General features: G+C 36.0%; 1 protein-coding gene across 1 annotated transcript in view; it reads right to left on the bottom strand.

The window, feature by feature from the left end:
* Positions 1-2,578: 2,578 nt before the first annotated feature.
* Positions 2,579-18,432, bottom strand: part of LOC107593096 (stabilin-1-like) — a 38,319-nt gene continuing 22,465 nt past the window's right edge. Inside the window, 23 exon segments of the mRNA XM_016282680.1 lie at positions 2,579-3,224; positions 3,307-3,414; positions 5,181-5,327; positions 5,719-5,832; positions 5,919-6,068; positions 6,221-6,340; positions 6,688-6,794; positions 6,898-7,063; positions 7,772-7,905; positions 7,988-8,132; positions 8,216-8,409; positions 9,723-9,830; positions 9,971-10,075; positions 12,828-12,977; positions 13,075-13,261; positions 13,685-13,741; positions 14,707-14,853; positions 15,671-15,757; positions 15,926-16,102; positions 16,190-16,249; positions 16,334-16,465; positions 17,251-17,313; positions 17,316-17,386. Coding sequence (XP_016138166.1) covers positions 3,186-3,224; positions 3,307-3,414; positions 5,181-5,327; positions 5,719-5,832; positions 5,919-6,068; positions 6,221-6,340; positions 6,688-6,794; positions 6,898-7,063; positions 7,772-7,905; positions 7,988-8,132; positions 8,216-8,409; positions 9,723-9,830; positions 9,971-10,075; positions 12,828-12,977; positions 13,075-13,261; positions 13,685-13,741; positions 14,707-14,853; positions 15,671-15,757; positions 15,926-16,102; positions 16,190-16,249; positions 16,334-16,465; positions 17,251-17,313; positions 17,316-17,386 — 2,768 coding nt within the window. The 3' untranslated portion in view covers positions 2,579-3,185.

Here is an 18,432-nt window from a genome sequence, read left to right as displayed (position 1 = left end):
GAATAAACTGTTGAAAATCTCTCATGCCATTGGGCAAATTCCAGCCAGGAAGTAGTATGTTTTAACAAAAGCTTTCTTCTATGTTAATGGAATGGGTGGGGCATTGTTGCGTTGTGCACCATTTCAACCATCTGTCATGGAGGACTGCCGTTTCTCTGACGTTGCCATAGGCCTCTTGTTGGCCTGTATTTCCCCTGCCTTTTCTAGTCTGGGCATATGAATTTGGAGAAATGCCAGTCTGGACAGATTAAAATAAAGCTGCAAGAATCAATAATTGAGGTTTACTGCAGGGCCTTATTTTTTACAGTAAGAATTTTTTTTTTTTAATGATATGAGGAACACTAATAGTTTTTGTTTGGCACGAGGTAGCCCAAGTAATAATGCTTTGTCTCAATATCAAACACTAGAATATATATCTACTTACAGACTGTGCATGTAACGCATAATAGAGCCTCTTTTTGCTAGAATTTTGTTTACATATTTTATCCAGCTCCCTGGAACAATAAGTCAAACAGGCCCACCAAATTTGTTCAACTATTGAAAATCAACTGAATTTGTTGATGGTGCGTAGATTTAATAAACAATGCTGCATACAAAATTTCAAACTGATTGGACAAACAGTCCCAGAGTTTTAGCACCATATTGGTGCCAACAAGTGGCTAAGCCCCACCAAATCTTTCAGGTATTCTCAAAGTGAACCCTTTCTTGGGTGTACCAAAGCTTATGAAAATAACTAATTCTGTTCAAGAGTTATAGCCATAAAAGTAGCCATACCTGATACGTATATGTAGTGTGATTCAAACTTCCTGCTCTGGTTTCATTACAATCTGGCTACCAGCCTTTAACAAATTGCATGATTTTTTCCCCCCAAACCGGTTAAGCACAAATCTTTTCTCTGCAATTAACTGGTCAACTCAATTACACAGTCACCCATCAAGAAGGACCTAAGAAAAATCATGGATGAATCTGAACAGTAATGCTGTACTAGGGTTAATATTAGGGTTAATAATCAGTGGTGTGATTGAGTTGACCAATTAAATCTTTAGAATTGTCTGTTGGGCGGGTTTGCATTGGTTTGGGGGAAAAAAAATTTAATTTTCAAAAGTAGTTTTTGCAACATCAAAAAAAGTGACCATTGAACCCTTACGGGAGTATTTCCATTATACCAAGTTTCCTGTCTCTATGGCTTATTGTCTGGGCTCAAAGATGTGTTTTTGGCTAGACAGATTTTTTTTACAAAATCCTGTGTTTTAGCACCTCATTCAAGCCCTAATAAAAACAGTTCAACACTGTGACAATAAATATGTAGGGATTGAACCAAATTCACCAAACCAACACAAGGCCTAACAGTTTTAAACTTCTGGTCTCATCACCACATTAATCCTTTGGCATTTGAGGAACTTTGGTTGGCATGATAAAACTTCAGATTGCTGAATTATTGAAAGGACAGCAACTTCTTTTTGGAGCAGATGTACGCCTCTCGGCGTTTCGAAGGCCTTTGGTATGTCTGTTCTGGGCATGTAGATTTGGTGGATGGCCAGTTCCTGCCACAATCATAGAAACTGATGGTGAATGTAATAACAGTTAGACACTATAACAACAAATGTTTAGCTATTTATCATGTAATTTGCATGATGTTTTTGAAACAATACTAGTGAAAGACATGTGCATTTTGATTTATCTCGCCCCAAAGTAAGCAAATTCTTCTTCAACACCTGACCCCCTCTCCACATTTACTTCAAAGTTTTTTATCGCTTAAAGAGAAGCACCACATGCCATCTTGACTACGTTGTAGTCTCCTCCTTTCATACATTTCAAAGCAAACACAATGAAAGGTGTGATGCGACACATTTGTGTGTGACCCAGAAGCCTCTCTGTCGAGTGGGGATGGGTGTCGTGCTTTGTTGCGAAGGAGCACGATGAAAATGGGGGATGGGAGATGAGTGGAACTGGAAAGATGGTGGAGGAAAGCCCAGCTGTGAATTCACTGTAGTCCTCATTAGCCCTGGGTCCTAAAGTCCCCAGGCTAATTCTCAAATCTCTAAAATTAACAGGAAATTTACCTAAAAAACAGTCTTACATCGCCGCAATCCATTTTAAGAACTCTATAAAGCTGTTCGGTCTTTTTTTGAATGCCAAAAAGCTTCCTGTATGAAGCCTAACACGCTCACCATCAATGATTGATGGACTATATTATTACTACAGTATTTGCAAGGCAGCAGTGCATTAATATTAATCAAACATAACATATCGCCACAATTAATCAAACTCATATCGCCACAATTAATCAAACTCTACATCTCTACGACTTTTATGGTGAATTCCGCTTGAGCTGCTTAACATACAGAACACATTTTTGTAAGTATTTCCATTGTAGTTTGTTTTAAAGTTTTAAAATCTTTGACTGAAATGTTTGGAATTCCAAATCAAACCAATGATTGTGATTGGTCTGCTTTCTTGAAATCATATTCATATTCGGTTGTGATTGGTCTTGTCTTTCTAGCGTCTGTCAAATTACGTAAATGTAATTTTAATTTACGCAGAACTAGAGCCCTAAATGAGTGCCTACCTTAGTTAAAACTTGAAAAAAAAAATCATTTGTGCAGAAAACAAATAATTTTTTCATAAAAAAAGACCTGAAATTCCACACTAAACTCTACTTGACTTATTTTTCTTATTTGACCAGCTTTACCTTTCCCAGTCCATAGCAAGCCAAAATCAACAATATTGTTTTCCTGCCAAGTAGTATGAACAGGTGGTCGTTTTCCTCAGGGGAATTTTCACGTGTCTCCCTCTTGCGTTACGCTTCAGTTGTCTTTAGTATGATCAAATAAGACAAAAATACCCTTCTATTATGTCGACGAGACCTTTGGGATTATGCATTGCAGTTGGAGACATTAATTAGACCCCAGGTTTTATTCCCTGGACAGCAGATTTCCTTTGTGATTGGCCAAGAAGAAAACCCTTTCGAAAACAACAGGTAAACTAACAAATGCACCCAATGTTTTTTAGCAAATGTTTTTATTGAACTGAAGGCACCATGGTAGGCTGATGTTGTCTAGGACATAATTAGGTCATTTAAGTCTTTTATTTTTAGGTTTAACCATATACAAAGGTGTTGAGGCCACCTCTTCCAGCTGATTGCAGGTAATGAAAGGGAGAGGAGATCGGCACTGCCGTCTGTGCTAGTCGATGAGGTTGGGTGTGTCTGTAGCAGCTGAATCCTGAAATAAAGAAATATCGATCAGTAACGATCAAAGAAATGCACGTAGTTAAAATTACAAACACATAGAAGGACGTTTTTACCTCAAATGGCTCTGCAAACGCCCTGTAGCCGCTGTATAAAGGGTTTGGGATAGATACTAAAGCAGGGTTTCCACCACCTTTTGTGGAAGCACCATCTTCATCATCATTCTGTTGAATGAAGCATAAGACATTACATTCATTTATCTTTGAATGTAGATTTGTATACATCACAAATGAATCTGCTGGCCTAAACACTATCAGAATCAATGACTTAGTTTTAATATATTTTTTCCTTGAATGTGTATTAAATTATACCCGATAGTCTATTCTCTACATTTCATAGCGTTTCTCTTGGTTGTGCTGCTTCCAGCAATGTATGTTTATGTTAGAGCTTTTATCCAATCATATTTGAGCAATCATGTGTTGCCAGGGTCAAAGAAATCTGCCTTGAGGCCTTCAGAATCAATATGGCAGGCGCCTGTAGCTTAAAATAAATGACAATGAAACCGTTGCTTTAACCAATCAGATTTCAAGTTGGCGACACCAGGGCCATCTAGCAGGAGTACAAGAAAACTTTGGCATTTTCACGTCCTTTGATTGGATGGTCAGAGAGTGTACTAGTAGTCAGAGCTAGCAAACAGCACATTGTAAATCATTTTTGTTGTTTTCACAGTATTATTACTGTATTCTCAGGTTTCTTACTGTATACACTGTGTACAGTATGTTATTGTAGATTGTCAATGCATTCTGGGAAAATATTAGCCTACTGGAAATCTAAATACAGTAGTACTCAGAATGACCGGGAAAAACAACCACACACCTCCTCGTCAACGGCTCTGTGACAGACTCATAGTGAAGATGAAAGCCCACTAGAGTACGGTAGGTTCATTTTTGACTTTTTTATCGCTTCATACGTTTTATTCTAATGTTATTTGCAAGATATAAAGCTATGTTTAAGTTTCCGTAAGAATATCTAAGGAGTGCTCAGTTTCCGAGTCAAGCTGTGCTAACTTTCTTCTTCCTCCCACAGCAGCGCTGGCAGACTTGCGATGAGACTCGTGAAGACGAAAAGCTGTACGAGTACGTTAAATTGTTAGGTCAACTATAAAACATATGTAATCACCTTATTTGTTTTATACTAATGTTATTTGCAAAGTATAGATACGTTTGGGTTAATAAATGTCTGCAAGAACATCGGGGTGGACTATATTTTTGTCATTTATTAAGGTTAATACTGATGCTTCAGCTAGAGATGATGTACGTGGTGCATCTGTGGCTGCAGTGAAAGGAAACTTGTTGAATTGTGTTAATTGGGTTTCTTGCTTTAGTAATAGCATTTATTCTCGCTACATGAGATACCTGTCTGTGATGCATCGCCCTGTTATACTGCATTTCTGTATAACACTGACGGTTTCTATAGCCGTGGCGTCATAATGATGGTATTAAGAGGTGGATTAATTCAGGTAGAACACCACTGAAGGCCTAGGTGTGAAATGCACAGCCAGCCACTGATTGATATATATATATGGCTTTGCTGGTTCCATGTAGAAGATTTACCATCCATGGAACCTTTCCATTTTGCAGCAATGCCATAGGAGAACCATTTTTGTTTCCTCAAAGAACCTTTCAGTGAACAGTTCTTGAATCATTTTTAATTTAGTGTGAAGAACATTTTAATAATCTAAAGAACATTTTGTGCAATGGAAAGGATAAAATATCCATGGATATTAAAAGTTATTCATGGAACCACCAATGCCAATAAAGAACCTTTATTATTAAAATGTTCTTCACACCAAGAAAAAAATTGTTCTTTTGAGAGCTCATTATTGAGTGGTTCTTTGGGGAAACAAAAATGGTACTATAGATAGATAGATAGATAGATCGTGTCTTTGTTTAGTCAACAAATATCTGAAGCTCTATTAAGGTGAACATACCTTAAAATACTGGAAACGAAAGGCGTCATTCTTGTGCTTGAGGACATAGTATGCAAGCCCCGCGACAAAGCCAACAATGGCAAAGATAATCAGCACAGTTGTGACTGCGACACCGCTGGACTGTGAGATTGGAGGAACTGCCGGCACCTAAAAATTAGACAACACCATTGATGACTTAAAAAAATTTACAGAATTGTAGGTCCAGATTTTGGCAAAGCTATGCGTGGCTGTCTACTACTACTGCTTTGAAAATACTGGATCGAACATCAATGTTACTCAAACAGGATGTTGACTTGCTTTATCGAGTCTGGTGAGTCATAGTTGTCGTCTTTGTCTAATGACGAGCAAAAATTCTTTTCAATAAAGTCACTGCTCAACAGAAGGCATGGGAGTGTGCTTTCTATCTGAAAACTGCTGCAATTTAATTCATTGGTGTTAATGCAATTACCCATGAAATTTTCTAATAAATTCTACCTGTACATCCATTGAGTGGTTCTCCAATACTCTTCATTGTACTACTACAAAAGCGGCCACTTACTGGAACAGGTGGAGCTCTGAAAGGCCCATCAATGACATGGATCAGACCATTGATTGCTGGAATGTTCCAGGCCAATATGACCTTCTTATTCACCAGTTTTTGGGGTTGAGGGTCCTGTGAAACCAATAAAATAGACAGTTTGCTTGACAATGTACAGTAAATGTGGCCTGAGCGGTGTGAAGCTGCTGAGGTTTGCTTACCTCAGCCTGACCGGTGGAATTGGACGGAATCGTTACAACTAGATCAGAGCCCAGACGGGACGGGATTACCATGTTGTGCTTCAAGTCTTCATAGTAGTGCAGACTATTGATGCTGGATATATGATACAGCAAATCCCTCCATGATAAGGTCTGAAAAAGGAAATAAACTGCAGACTCAAGGCCAGCAGAGAAAGAGCGTGTCCAACTTGTTCCTACTTTCTTTGTTAGTTTTCTTCCTCTGACTCAGCTACACTTCAAAAATGTTTATATGAGAATTCATTTTGGCTTGTATTGATAATCACCTTGTTTGCAGAGAAACCGTCATTATGAGGTACAAAAACTGTGATGTTTAAAGATTTGTCGGACAGGGACTTCAGCAGGTTCTTGCCCTCCTCGCCATCCTCTGCATACTTCAGTAAAGTCTGTGGGAGGAAACCAACAGGAAATGTGTGACTCCATTGTTATGAAATCACATGGATGTTCCTCTTTGAACATGACTTTTTGTGAAATTATGTGAAAACATCATTTTAAATTGACTTCACTTTAATTTGATTTTCATTGCTTTGTTTTTTCCCTTTCTTTAATTTGATTAAAACAAAACATGTTTTTGGGAATATGTTGTAATTGGTAATTTTAACTTTTCCCTGTGTCCTCTCTTTCCATCCGGTAGGTCTTTTGTCTTTAACTACAAATCCAGTTCCTTGATGTCATCATCCTGCAGGAAGTGGCATTATTTTTGGAAGGAAAACAACAGTACATGGCTACTTACTGTGTAAAACACAGAAAATTTGAAAGTAGTGGCAACAACTGAGGCCAGGTCTCCATTACAGAATTCCCCGCTTCCAATGTACCCAGGTTTACATTCACAAGACACCTCTGTGTAAGAGAAAAATGGCTATCATTTTTACATCAAGGCTGTTCAGGTACAGTAAAATTTCAAATTACATTTCAACTAAGAAGCATTTCCTGACAGTCATACCATTCATCTGGTAGCAGTACGCATCATACGGCCAACTGGCATTGACTGGCTCTTTGTACAGCACAATACCAACATGATTATCACCGCATTTAGCAGAAGGAAACCGGATCGGATAGCCAGCTTTCTTGCCGTCCATCCATCCTGCCACACATAGATGCATTCCCAACTAGAACAGTAAAAAAAGCTTTGTTTTATAATGTAAATTAACCAGCCATTAATCTTTGCTGCTCAAGAATCATTTCTTATTATCAATGTTGAAAACAATTGCACTGCTTATTTTTGTGGGAACTGTGATACATTTTTTTCAGGATTCTTTGATGAATAGATTTGGGGAAAAAAACTTCGTTTTATAATGTAATTTAATCAACTACCAGTTGAATTTATCAAACTTTCATGGGATTTATACTAGAAAAACTTACTAGTGGTGAAAAAAAATCTACTTATTGTAAAATTTAATATTTATTTAGTGAATTGATTCTGATTTAATAAACATTTAGATTTTTTACTGGAAAACAAATATACCAATAAAGAAATTGTTTGAAGAAAGTTGTGCTTGCATTTACCGTCACTCGTCAATATTTTGCCGGTAAAATCCAGTCAATCTTCAATAGGAATCAGTTGGGAGTTTTGCGTGAGGGCGAAAAAGTTCACCAGCAGATTTTGCTCATGTTCAAGTTGGTCATGCGAATTCACCATATTGACCGTATTGGTTTGAAACTGACTTCAGTGTGAGCTGTGCTTTATACATTGCTAAGCTATTGACAATAAACAATGGTTCTTTTGTCAGCAAAATTTAGCTAATGTTATGTAATGTTACTCGCCACAATGGTGTAAATGCAAGATGTGAACAGCTAAAGTTGGGCTCAAAAGTCACCTGTTGGGCGTCAGAGAGCTGTTTGAATGTAGCAAGAGTGGCTCCCTCGGCCTCGCAAGCTAACTGTGCTTGACTGAAGTTCAGTTTATACTTCCCCTCAGATGAGCGCAGATGGAAAACACCTGCCGTTTTCACTGAAACGTAAAAATAAAAACCTTTGTTTTTGAATACTCAAAGTATTATGACCCTGTCAATTAAATCATTGTGAAGTCGTACTGTGGAAATGAAGGTCTTTGCATGTAGCTTTGGGGTCGCAGCCGCCATTGTCCTCCAGGCAGCGGTCAACAGGGGGCACCACTTTCTCCAAACACTGGATTCCATTTCCCACGTACCCCTCGAGACATTCACAGCGCCTCTCACTCTGCCACAAGGTAAATGTAACACATTTTGTTTATCCAAAACTCTTGTCAGATTACAATAACAGAAAGCAGAAGTTTCACATACAGGTCCAGTGAAAATGCATTCTGCGAAATCGCTGCAGCCACCGTTCGCCTCCTCTACACATCGGTTGATGGGCGAGCAGACGTGTCCGTCTCCAGAGTATCCCATCCGACAGGAACAAGTAACGTTGATACCGGTCTGCAAACAGTCCGCTGCTTCATGGCAGCCTCCGTTATATTCACTGCAAAGATCCGGAGCTAGAAAAACAGACATTTCATAATCAAAATTGATTTTATCCATTTAAAGCATTCATAATAAGACTATTCTGAACTATTATGGATTTTCATACTTAGATGTTTGTAATAAAAACATGACAAAAATACAAAGAATTCTTAAAATCAAGATACATTTACCTGCGAAAGAAAATAGACTTCAATTTGGTAAATTTTTCTGAAAAAAAGACTTAATATCTTAAGTGAGTTTCTGGTGCTCTTCGGTCATTTTTTAAATGAACTGTGAATTGTTACCTTTTTTTTTTTTTTTTTTAAAGAATTTTTACTTCATCGAAATTGTACAAAACTTGGTAAAAAAAAATAATGGAAGTGATTTTTTAAAAAATTGAAAAGGTTCTGTAGATGGTCCTGAAAATGGTCTCATTGGAAATGAATGGAAGGGAATTTCATCTGGTGGAAACGTTTGGTACTGCGCCCAAACAAAATATTTCTGAAAGCTCTTTTTTTTTTTAGAGATTAACCTCAAATTTGGAACACAACTTGTTTAGATTTATGGGTTTGAGATTCTTGCAGTACTACAGTAAAACATTTTGGAAAATGTATTTTTTATCTAAAAATTTAAGATAGTATTTTTGGACATTTATTCATAACAATACACGTAAACGTCTATAACTGGTTTAAATTTCATTTTTTTTCACTGTAGCAATAATCTGCCGAGTGTCATATTTACAAGGAGACTAAACTTAACTCAACTGAAGCATTCAAGATTTATGACAGTTTAAGTTGGAAATTTTATTTTTAGATCCAGTACCATAACATCGCCCAAAAAATACAAAATATTAAATTAAAAACATCAAAGTAAAATATAGTACATTAATTTCATTGAATTTTTTTTTGACTGCCACACTAGGAACATCAGAGGGTTAAAATAAGAAAATTCATCTGTCAATCGGTTGAGAAAATTAAACTCAAAGGGAAAAACAAGAACAAAACAAGATTATTTTTCTAAGCCCACTGACATATGGATTTGTTTTAAGAATAAACTCACTTAATTGAAAATGAAAAACCAGACGAAAATACGATGAGTAAGAAAATCATTTTTTGCAGTGCATTATGTAAAACTGATTCAACAGCATGGATAACATGCCATTAGGTTACATAAGCTGTTAAATATATGTTGGAGCTGAGGCCACAAGTTTCAGATCTCAAGTAGTTTGCAAGCGAACCTGAGCTCTCTCTTCTGTTATATTAATAAAAGTGGCAATAGGCCATTTGAATCCAGGACAAGCATCTTACAATCAGTCAGTCTAATACAACAGATGTGATTCATAACCCACCTGTGCAGTTGATGCCATTTCCTCCATAGGGCGGCACACACTCGCACTGGTTTTCAGGGAGGCAAACTGCGTTGAGATCACATGCAGGAGAGCAGATCAGCTTGACTTCTGTCAAATAACAGGCAAAGGGAGTGTTTTCACCATTGAAAAAAGTCGAAAATATTTTCTATGGCTTTCTACAACACTACACATATCTTTGATAGATCCAGTACATTTGATAGAGTTTTCCATGTGAAGCTTGCTCTTACCAATTTTTGATTCGCAGTATTTACCCATCCACCCCTCTTGACAGAAACAGCTGCCATCACTGTCCCGGCTGTAGTCACACATGCCTTTGCTGGTGCAGTTACATGCTGTGAGAAAAGATGGATAAACTGTTCATTATAGTCGGCACAAAAGTTGAACAGAACTAATACAATAAAATTTCAACCAAAACATTTATACTGATCAGACAAGAAATGGAATGTAGACAAGTAATGTAATTTTAGTCTCATCTTCCAGTACCTGGTGACTGAGAAAATGTACTGCCCATACATATTTATATATATATAGTTTTCTTTATTATTTATTGATATTACTGACTTTAAAAAACTGAATTTTTCATTCTTTCATTTGTATGTTTTTTTGTTTACACTGCAAATATTTTTCTTATTTCATCTACGAGTATTTTGTCTACATCTAAACATCCTTAAAACAATATTAATTTACTTGAGAAGAAAAACTGCTTTCAGTGAATGTAAAGTTATTTTTCTTACCATTTTGGCTTTTTTCTTGTGTGGTGGTCAAAAATGATCTTTTTTTTCAATGAATTTTCCATCAAATGAATGTACTATATTTTAGTTTGATAATGTTTTTATTTTTAATATGTTGTATTTTTAGGGGACTTTATGGTAAAAAAAAAAATAAAAATTATGGAATAGTTATGATCCATTCATTATCAGTTAAAAATGAAAATTAGGCCATGAATTACTCACCCTCAAGGCATCCAAAGTGTATATGACTTTCTTCTTTCAGACGAATCCAGTCGGAGTTATATTAAAAACTGTCTTTGATCTTCCAAGCTGTGTAATGGCAGTCAGCGGGTGTTGCATTGCTTCAGTCCAAAAGAAGTGAAATAAAGCACATTCATCCATAATAAAAAGTGCCTCACACGGCTCCGGGGGCTGAAAAAAGTCCTCCTGTAGCGAATCGATGCATTTTTGTAAGAAAAATAACCATATTTAAAACGTAATCATCCATTTAATCTAGCTTGCGCTCACTGTTGTACACGGAAGCAGCTCCGGGAGGATGACGCAAGACGAATGCACAGCACATGGGGCGGTGATTAGTGACGAACGCGGAAGCGCAGGGGAGAGATCAAAACAAAACAATGGTCACGAATATGAAGTACAAAACGAGGTTTTGTAAAGAAGAATGTCGGAGGAATTCAAATTAAGCCAAGAGGAGACTGGTTTTCCTTTGCTAAAGTAAGGAAACTTTGCTTCCTTTGCTCCTGTAAACAAACGTTGGTTTTCACGAGACTCACCGGCACATGCACAACGCCGACATCTTACGTCATCCTCCCGGAGCTGCTTCCGTGTACAACAAGCTAGATTAAAGTGATTATTACGTTTTGAATGGATATTGATGGATATTTTTCTTACAAAAACACATCGATTCACTACAGAAGGCAAATTATGAATGGATGCGCTTTATTTCACTTCTTTTGGACTGATGCACTGCAACACCCGCTGAGTGCCATTAAACAGCTTGGAAGATCAAAGACAATTTTTAATATAAGTCTGATTGGATTCATTTGAAATAAGGAAGTCATTCATCTTACGTCATCCTCCCGGAGCTGCTTCCGTGTACAACAAGCTAGATTAAAGTGATTATTACGTTTTGAATGGATATTGATGGATATTTTTCTTACAAAAACACATCGATTCACTACAGAAGGCAAATTATGAATGGATGCGCTTTATTTCACTTCTTTTGGACTGATGCACTGCAACACCCGCTGAGTGCCATTAAACAGCTTGGAAGATCAAAGACAATTTTTTATATAAGTCTGATTGGATTCATTTGAAATAAGGAAGTCATTTATGCCTAGGATGGATTGAGGGTGAGTAAATAATGGGCTAATTTTAAATTTTTGGGTGAACTATCCCTTTAACCACTTTTTGAGCATAAACCTGAAAATGAAATTTCCAACTTAAACTTGTAAATCTTGAAGCACACCTAAGTTTGGTATCTTTTTAAAGAAGACACTTGGCAGATTATTGCCAGTTAAAAAGTGAAACTACAAAAAAAGTTATAGAAGCTTAAAGTTATTATTATGAAAAATGCACAAAATAATATTTTGAAATTTGATATGAAATATATATTTTCCAAAACATGTTTTACTCTAAAACTGTGTGAAAATCAAAGGCATAAATCTACTGTAAATGAGTAGGGTTCCAAATTTGAGGTTATCTACAAAAAAAAAAGAGCTTTCAGTAAGATTTTTGTTTGAGTGCAGTACCAAAAGTTTCCACAAGATAAAATTCACTTCCCATTTCAATGTGGTCATTTTTGACCGCTAAGAGTACAGGTGTGAGTATTTTTTTGGACGATTTAACCTTTTCTAATAATTTTCAATGTTTTTTTTTTTCCCTTGTGTTCATATAGCAAGTGCCTTTACCAAGTTTCATATCTATCCGATGAAGTAAAAAATTCTAAAAAAACAAAATGTAAAAATTTTCAGTTAAAAATGACCGAACAGCACCAGAGGATTAAAGCATAAACCTCAATACATTTTGTTAGATTAATGTAAAAACTTAACAAAAATGCCAACTATTCACAAATGGTCAAAATTGCCTAAATTTAAACCCTGTTTTATATCGCAGTCAAAATAGTACCAGCCAGTAGCTAAATTTTGCCTCCTTCCTAATGCTAATTTCTACTGGCAATTTTGTTAATTTTGAACCTGCTTCCTGCATTTGTGTAGTGCTCTATTTGGATAATTGTTCCTACAGTTGCGTTGACTCATTTGCCTGTTCACTTAGTCTTTACCAACACCCGTGGATAAGGAATTGGACTGTTTAGGAAAAATTCACGGTTTTAAAACTGTTTTGAACGGGTTACCTGTGCAGTTCGGCCCAAAGTGATTGCTTTCACACAGCTCACAGCCTGTGCCTCTAAAACTGTTGTGACATTTACACATCCCTGTGCCGGTGTGGCCGTCATCGCAGTCTCCATGCTCTCCACATGGCGCCTCGAGTCCGCCGGGACACACTAAACCACAAACCAACACAGAGTTTAATACCTATTGGCTGCATCGTTTCATGTAACATTCAAGCAACTTCTTGCTTTTTGTGTGTTAAATTCTCACCTTGACAGTCTCTTCCAAAGTGGTTTTTACAGCACTTAACAGACCAAGTCATTTTCGTGCAAATCCGATTACAGCCAAGCCCACCTCTGTATGAGTTGTATCCAAAATCATACGAGTACAACCCATGATAACTGGGCCGTCTGTACATGTAAGGTAAATATGGTCGTCTACAAATGCTAGTTCTGTTCTGTAAAGAAGAGATCAGTCTGGATCAAGGCATGTTATGTTTGTATAAGCATGTGACTGATTATCACAGAAAATACAATTTGACTTGGTAAAAAAAAAAAAAAAATTTGTTAATGCAACAAAATAAAACAAAAAAAGTCAATAAAGTGTTAACTGCTAATGTTTTTTAATGCTACAGATGCCAACCAACCAAACAAATAAATTAATAAATGAGAAACAGTGAATAAAGTGCTGGTTACTAAAGTTTTGTTTATGCAACAGAACCAAAAAAATAATCAAATGTAAATCAATAAAGTGCCGACTGTTAAAGTTTAGTTAACAAAACATAACCAAAAAATAACAAAAAGTTAGTCAATAAAGTGCTAGCTGCTAAAGTTTTGTTAATGAACAGAACCACAAATCAACAATTCGCAGATCCACTCACTGTGTCCTCTGATCCGAGGGGACAATGGGGCAGCAAACTGCAAGAGCCACAGTGTCCCTAATGACAAACAACAGTATAACAACATTAGGACAGCTCAATTGTTTTAATGTTAAAATCACTTTGAAACAAGTTTGTTGCACCAGTAGTGGAACTTAAAGGATTAGTTCACCCAAAAAAGAAAATTCTGTCATTAATTACTCTCCCTCATGTCGTTCTAAACCCATAAGACCTCCGTTCGTCTTCGGAACACAAATTAAGATATTTTTGTTGAATTCTGAGAGCTCTCTGACCCTCCCATAGACAGCAATGTAATTACCACGATCAAGGTCCAGAAACGTAGCAAGGAGATCAGTAAAATAATCCATGTGACATCAGGAGTTCAACCGTAATTTTACGAAGCTACGAGAATACTTTTTGTACGCAAAGAAAACAAAAATAACTACTTTATTCAACAATTCGTCACCCTGGTGCCACTTTGAAGAATATCCACTGAACGCAAACAGCGTGTGACGCAGCTTACACAGAATAGCATACGCGGTTTACGCTCAGTGAATATTCTCCAAAATGGCACCAGGATGTGTGAGGAGACAAATTGTTGAATAAAGTCGTTATTTGTTTTCTTTGCGTACAAAAAGTATTCTTGTAGCTTCGTAAAATTACGGTTGAACCCCTGATGTCACATGGATTATTTTACCGATGTCCTTGCTACGTTTCTGGACCTTGATCGTAGTTATTACATTGCTGTCTATGGGAGGGTCAGCGAGCTCTCAGAATTCATCAAGAATATCTTCATTTGTGTTCTGAAGATGAACGGAGGTCTTACGGGTTTAGAATGACATGAGGGTGAGTAATTATTGACAGAATTTTTCATTTTTGGGTGAACTAACCCTTTAACTGAACTGAAAAATAACCAGACAAATCTCTGCGTAATTGTGCTTTTTCATTTGTGCTTTACATTTTATTTTGTTATTTTATTTGATCTCTTAGAGCATTAACATTATCTTAGTCTCAAAGTTTTTTACCTTAATCTCTATGCTTGTGAAGTCGTCGCAGCGAGCGCCAATGCTCGGTGGCTCCAGAAGCTGATCAATCCCATGAGCGATTCCTGAATCAAACAACATGTTCCGCGCTGCGATTCTGGCATTGTTTCCATTGATTAAGATGTCGCCCTGAAAATCAGTCAATAAGATGTGAGCAAATTTACAATCAAATGTCTTAAATGTACATCACTAAAACACCAATGAATGAAACACGGCAAATTAATGAGTTCATTTCAGAAACTACATTTGAAAAAAAATGTATTCTTATTTTTAAATAAAAGATAAACCACTATAAAGACAAATATTTATTAATATGTATACATTTTCAAATATGATCAATATTGAGAAAAAATACATTGTTTAAATATAAAAGATAAATCACTTAAAAAAAACAAAGACAACATTTGAAAATATTTAAATATTATAATAAACATTTATTTCACACAAATATTCATTCAGGAGAATAAATGTTGACAAAAAGCACTTTACTGATAACACTTTACTTAAGGCCTTTATGTATAAAGCATTATAAAATTAGTTTTTTAATGTATTAATTATGCCTCGTAATGCACCTTATAATGCATTATATGGTCTCATTAATAATTGCAACCACAGTTATAATACATGATAAGACTTGTGTGTACATTGAACATAACTTTAGAAAGTATGATGCATTAAAACATATGACAAACAACCAATTTCAGATTCTGCAAATATTATAATGCATTTTAACTTTGGTTACAAGATGTAATGCATTATAACACACATTATGAATACCTTTATAATGCATTATACATAAAGGCTTTAAGTGTTAGTATTTTTTTTTCTTAAATAAAATATATCAATAAAATAATCAATATAAAAAACAATAAATAAATCATTAACATTTCACATGCAAGAAGTTCATAAGGAATTTTTGCTCATTATTCTTCATCAAAATACTTACAATTAAATCTTTGTTGCAACTGAAGGTGAGCTCTGATCCAAACAATGTTTCCATTTTTTTCTCAGCAGTAAGAGCAACAGCAACTACCTGGAAAATACATCCAAAACCGTTTTGTGACCCTTAAAAGAAAGCACTATGGTGGTACCATGGTACAGTGATGCTATCAGATGGTAACACCATGGTACTTTCATATATAACTTAATTGATTTCAGTTAATTGATTTTCATTGAATTCATTTAGGTTGGAGTCTCGTACCCTCTGGTCACGGACTATGTGAGCTTTGAGGTAGGCTTGTAGCTTATCACGATGGTCTTCGCTGTACAGCCATTTCTTTCTGTCCTCAGGGAGTTTGTTAAAAACGTCATCTGTTGGCCAGAACATGGTGAATGGATAAAAGGGTTGATGCTTCACCACATGCATCAATTCCGCATCCTGTTGAAGAAATCAGCGTTTTTGGAAGATGTTTGTAAGAAAAATGCATATGGTCCAAAAAAGCTGAACATACAACATAAACATTACCTGTAGGAGCTTGCTGAAGATTTTGAAGCCATATTGTTCAGCAGCTGCGGTAATGTTCAACTGCAACATAAATTGAGTTTTACTTTGTGGAATGACATTTTAATTACTTTTTTGTACTTGATGGCCATTGGTTGAGTTACATACACCGGTGTTGATATCTGCCTTGCCCGTTAGATCGTATGGAAAAAGGACCTTGTCTATGAAATGCATGACTCCATTGGAGCACTCAACATCACTGGTGATGATCTTTGTATTTCCGTTGATGTACACAACACCCTGAAAGACAAAACCAGACACTTCAGCTCAAGGTCACTGATCTGCAATTGATCTACAAGGGCAGTTTTTAGAAGTATCTACAGTATATAAATTATAAATGGATCTTTGTTGTCTTTTAAATGTCAAATTATTATATTTCTTCAATTAATTCAATTAATCAGTCAGAATACTATAGGCTATATATCGTAGGTTACCAATTCAGTTTATATCAACATCAACAAAATCCATCTTTACTTGCAAATGTGGCACAGAAGCTGCATCTGGCATTTTTCATATTTTTAATGATGTTTTATTCTTTTCTAAGATGGAATAATTGTGTTTTCACCCCAGTATCTTGAATTTGGGAGGCATTTTTGTTCATTTTGGTGGCATTTTCACCCTAAGCCATTGTTAAAGGGATAGTTCACCCAAAAATAAACATTTTGTCATCATTTACTCACCCTCCAGTTGTTCCAAAACCGTATGAGTTTATTTCTTCTGCTGAACACAAAAGAAGATATTCTGAAGAATGTTGGGAACTGAACAGTTGACAGTAGCCATTGAATTCCATAATAGTTTTTCCATAATGTGCAAGTAAATGGCTACCGTCAACTCTTTGATTAGATTACCAACATTCTTTCAGGCTCAATAAATGAAAGAAACTGAGGTTTGGAATAACTTGAGGTTGAGTAAATGATAACAGAATTTTCATTTTCAGGTGAACTATCCCTTTAATTTCGGACTTTGGTTCAGATAAATATACACTATTGAAAATATAAAATGAGTTTGAAACTTCAAGGACTCACATCTCTAACACTGAAGCGTAATTTATATCCGCTACTGGTGACCACTTCTTTAACAGATTTGAGCTGTTTGGTCCAGTTTTCATACAATAAGCATTTTTGTCACATCCTCCATTGTCCACTAAACAGGCATTCATTTCTGTAGTGAAAACACAATTACACAACTTTAACCCTCATCCGTCCCTCCTGAACCTATAACAAAAGTGTCCCTCGCGTGTCAAAATGACCCCAAGGCCAAAAATGACACTTTTTTTTTTTGGTCCAACAAATTTATATTATATCAAATTTATATATATTTTTTCCACATTTTTTTATGTCGGTTTTTTTATTTATTATTTTTTGGTGATTTTTATTTGATTCACATTAAATTCTGGATATTTTTATGAAAATTAGCATATTTTGTAAATTTTTTCACCAAAAAAAAAACAAACAAACAAAGACACAATTTCTGCATATTTATACTTTAAACATGATGATCCATCAGGACCTAGGTCACTGAGTATCTCTGATGCCATCTGGTGGGGAAAAATGACATAAAATTGCATTTTATGATTGCAGCCACTAGAGGGGCCTATAGAATCCAATGGAGATACTTAACTGAGCCAAACAAGTGAAATCTTTAAAACTACACCAACTTGAGGCTTCATTAAAGGGTTACTCCATCCCAAATATAAAAATGTTGTCATTAATCACTTACCCCATGTCGTTCCAAACCCGTAAAAGCCTTGTTCACCTTCGGAACACAATTGAAGAATTTTGGATGAAAACCGGTAGGCTTGTGACTGTCCCATTGACTGCCAAGTAAATTACACTGTCAAGGCCCAGGAAAGTATGAAAGACATTGTCAGAATAGTCCATTTGCCATCAGTGGTTCAATCTGAATTTTATGAAGCGACGAGAATACATTTTGTACGCAAAGAAAACAAAAATAATGACTTTATTCAACAATTTGTCTCCACCGTAGCGCCATTTTGGAGAATATTCACTGAACACAAACCGCGTGGTGCGGCTGACACATACAAGTAGAACAGCATACGCAGTTTCCGTTCAGTGGATACTCTCCAAAATGTTGCTACGGAGACGAATTGTTGAATAAATTCATTATTTTTGTTTTCTTTGCGTACAAAAAGTATTCTGGTCACTTCATAAAATTCAGATTGAACCACTGATGGCAGATGGACTATT

This window comes from Sinocyclocheilus grahami, unplaced genomic scaffold, assembly GCF_001515645.1.
Source record: "Sinocyclocheilus grahami isolate Dianchi unplaced genomic scaffold, SAMN03320097.WGS_v1.1 scaffold163.1, whole genome shotgun sequence".
In the NCBI taxonomy this organism is placed as follows: domain Eukaryota; kingdom Metazoa; phylum Chordata; class Actinopteri; order Cypriniformes; family Cyprinidae; genus Sinocyclocheilus; species Sinocyclocheilus grahami.
The sequence above is the reverse complement of the archived record's forward strand: the minus strand, read 5'-3'. Positions and strand labels throughout refer to the sequence as shown.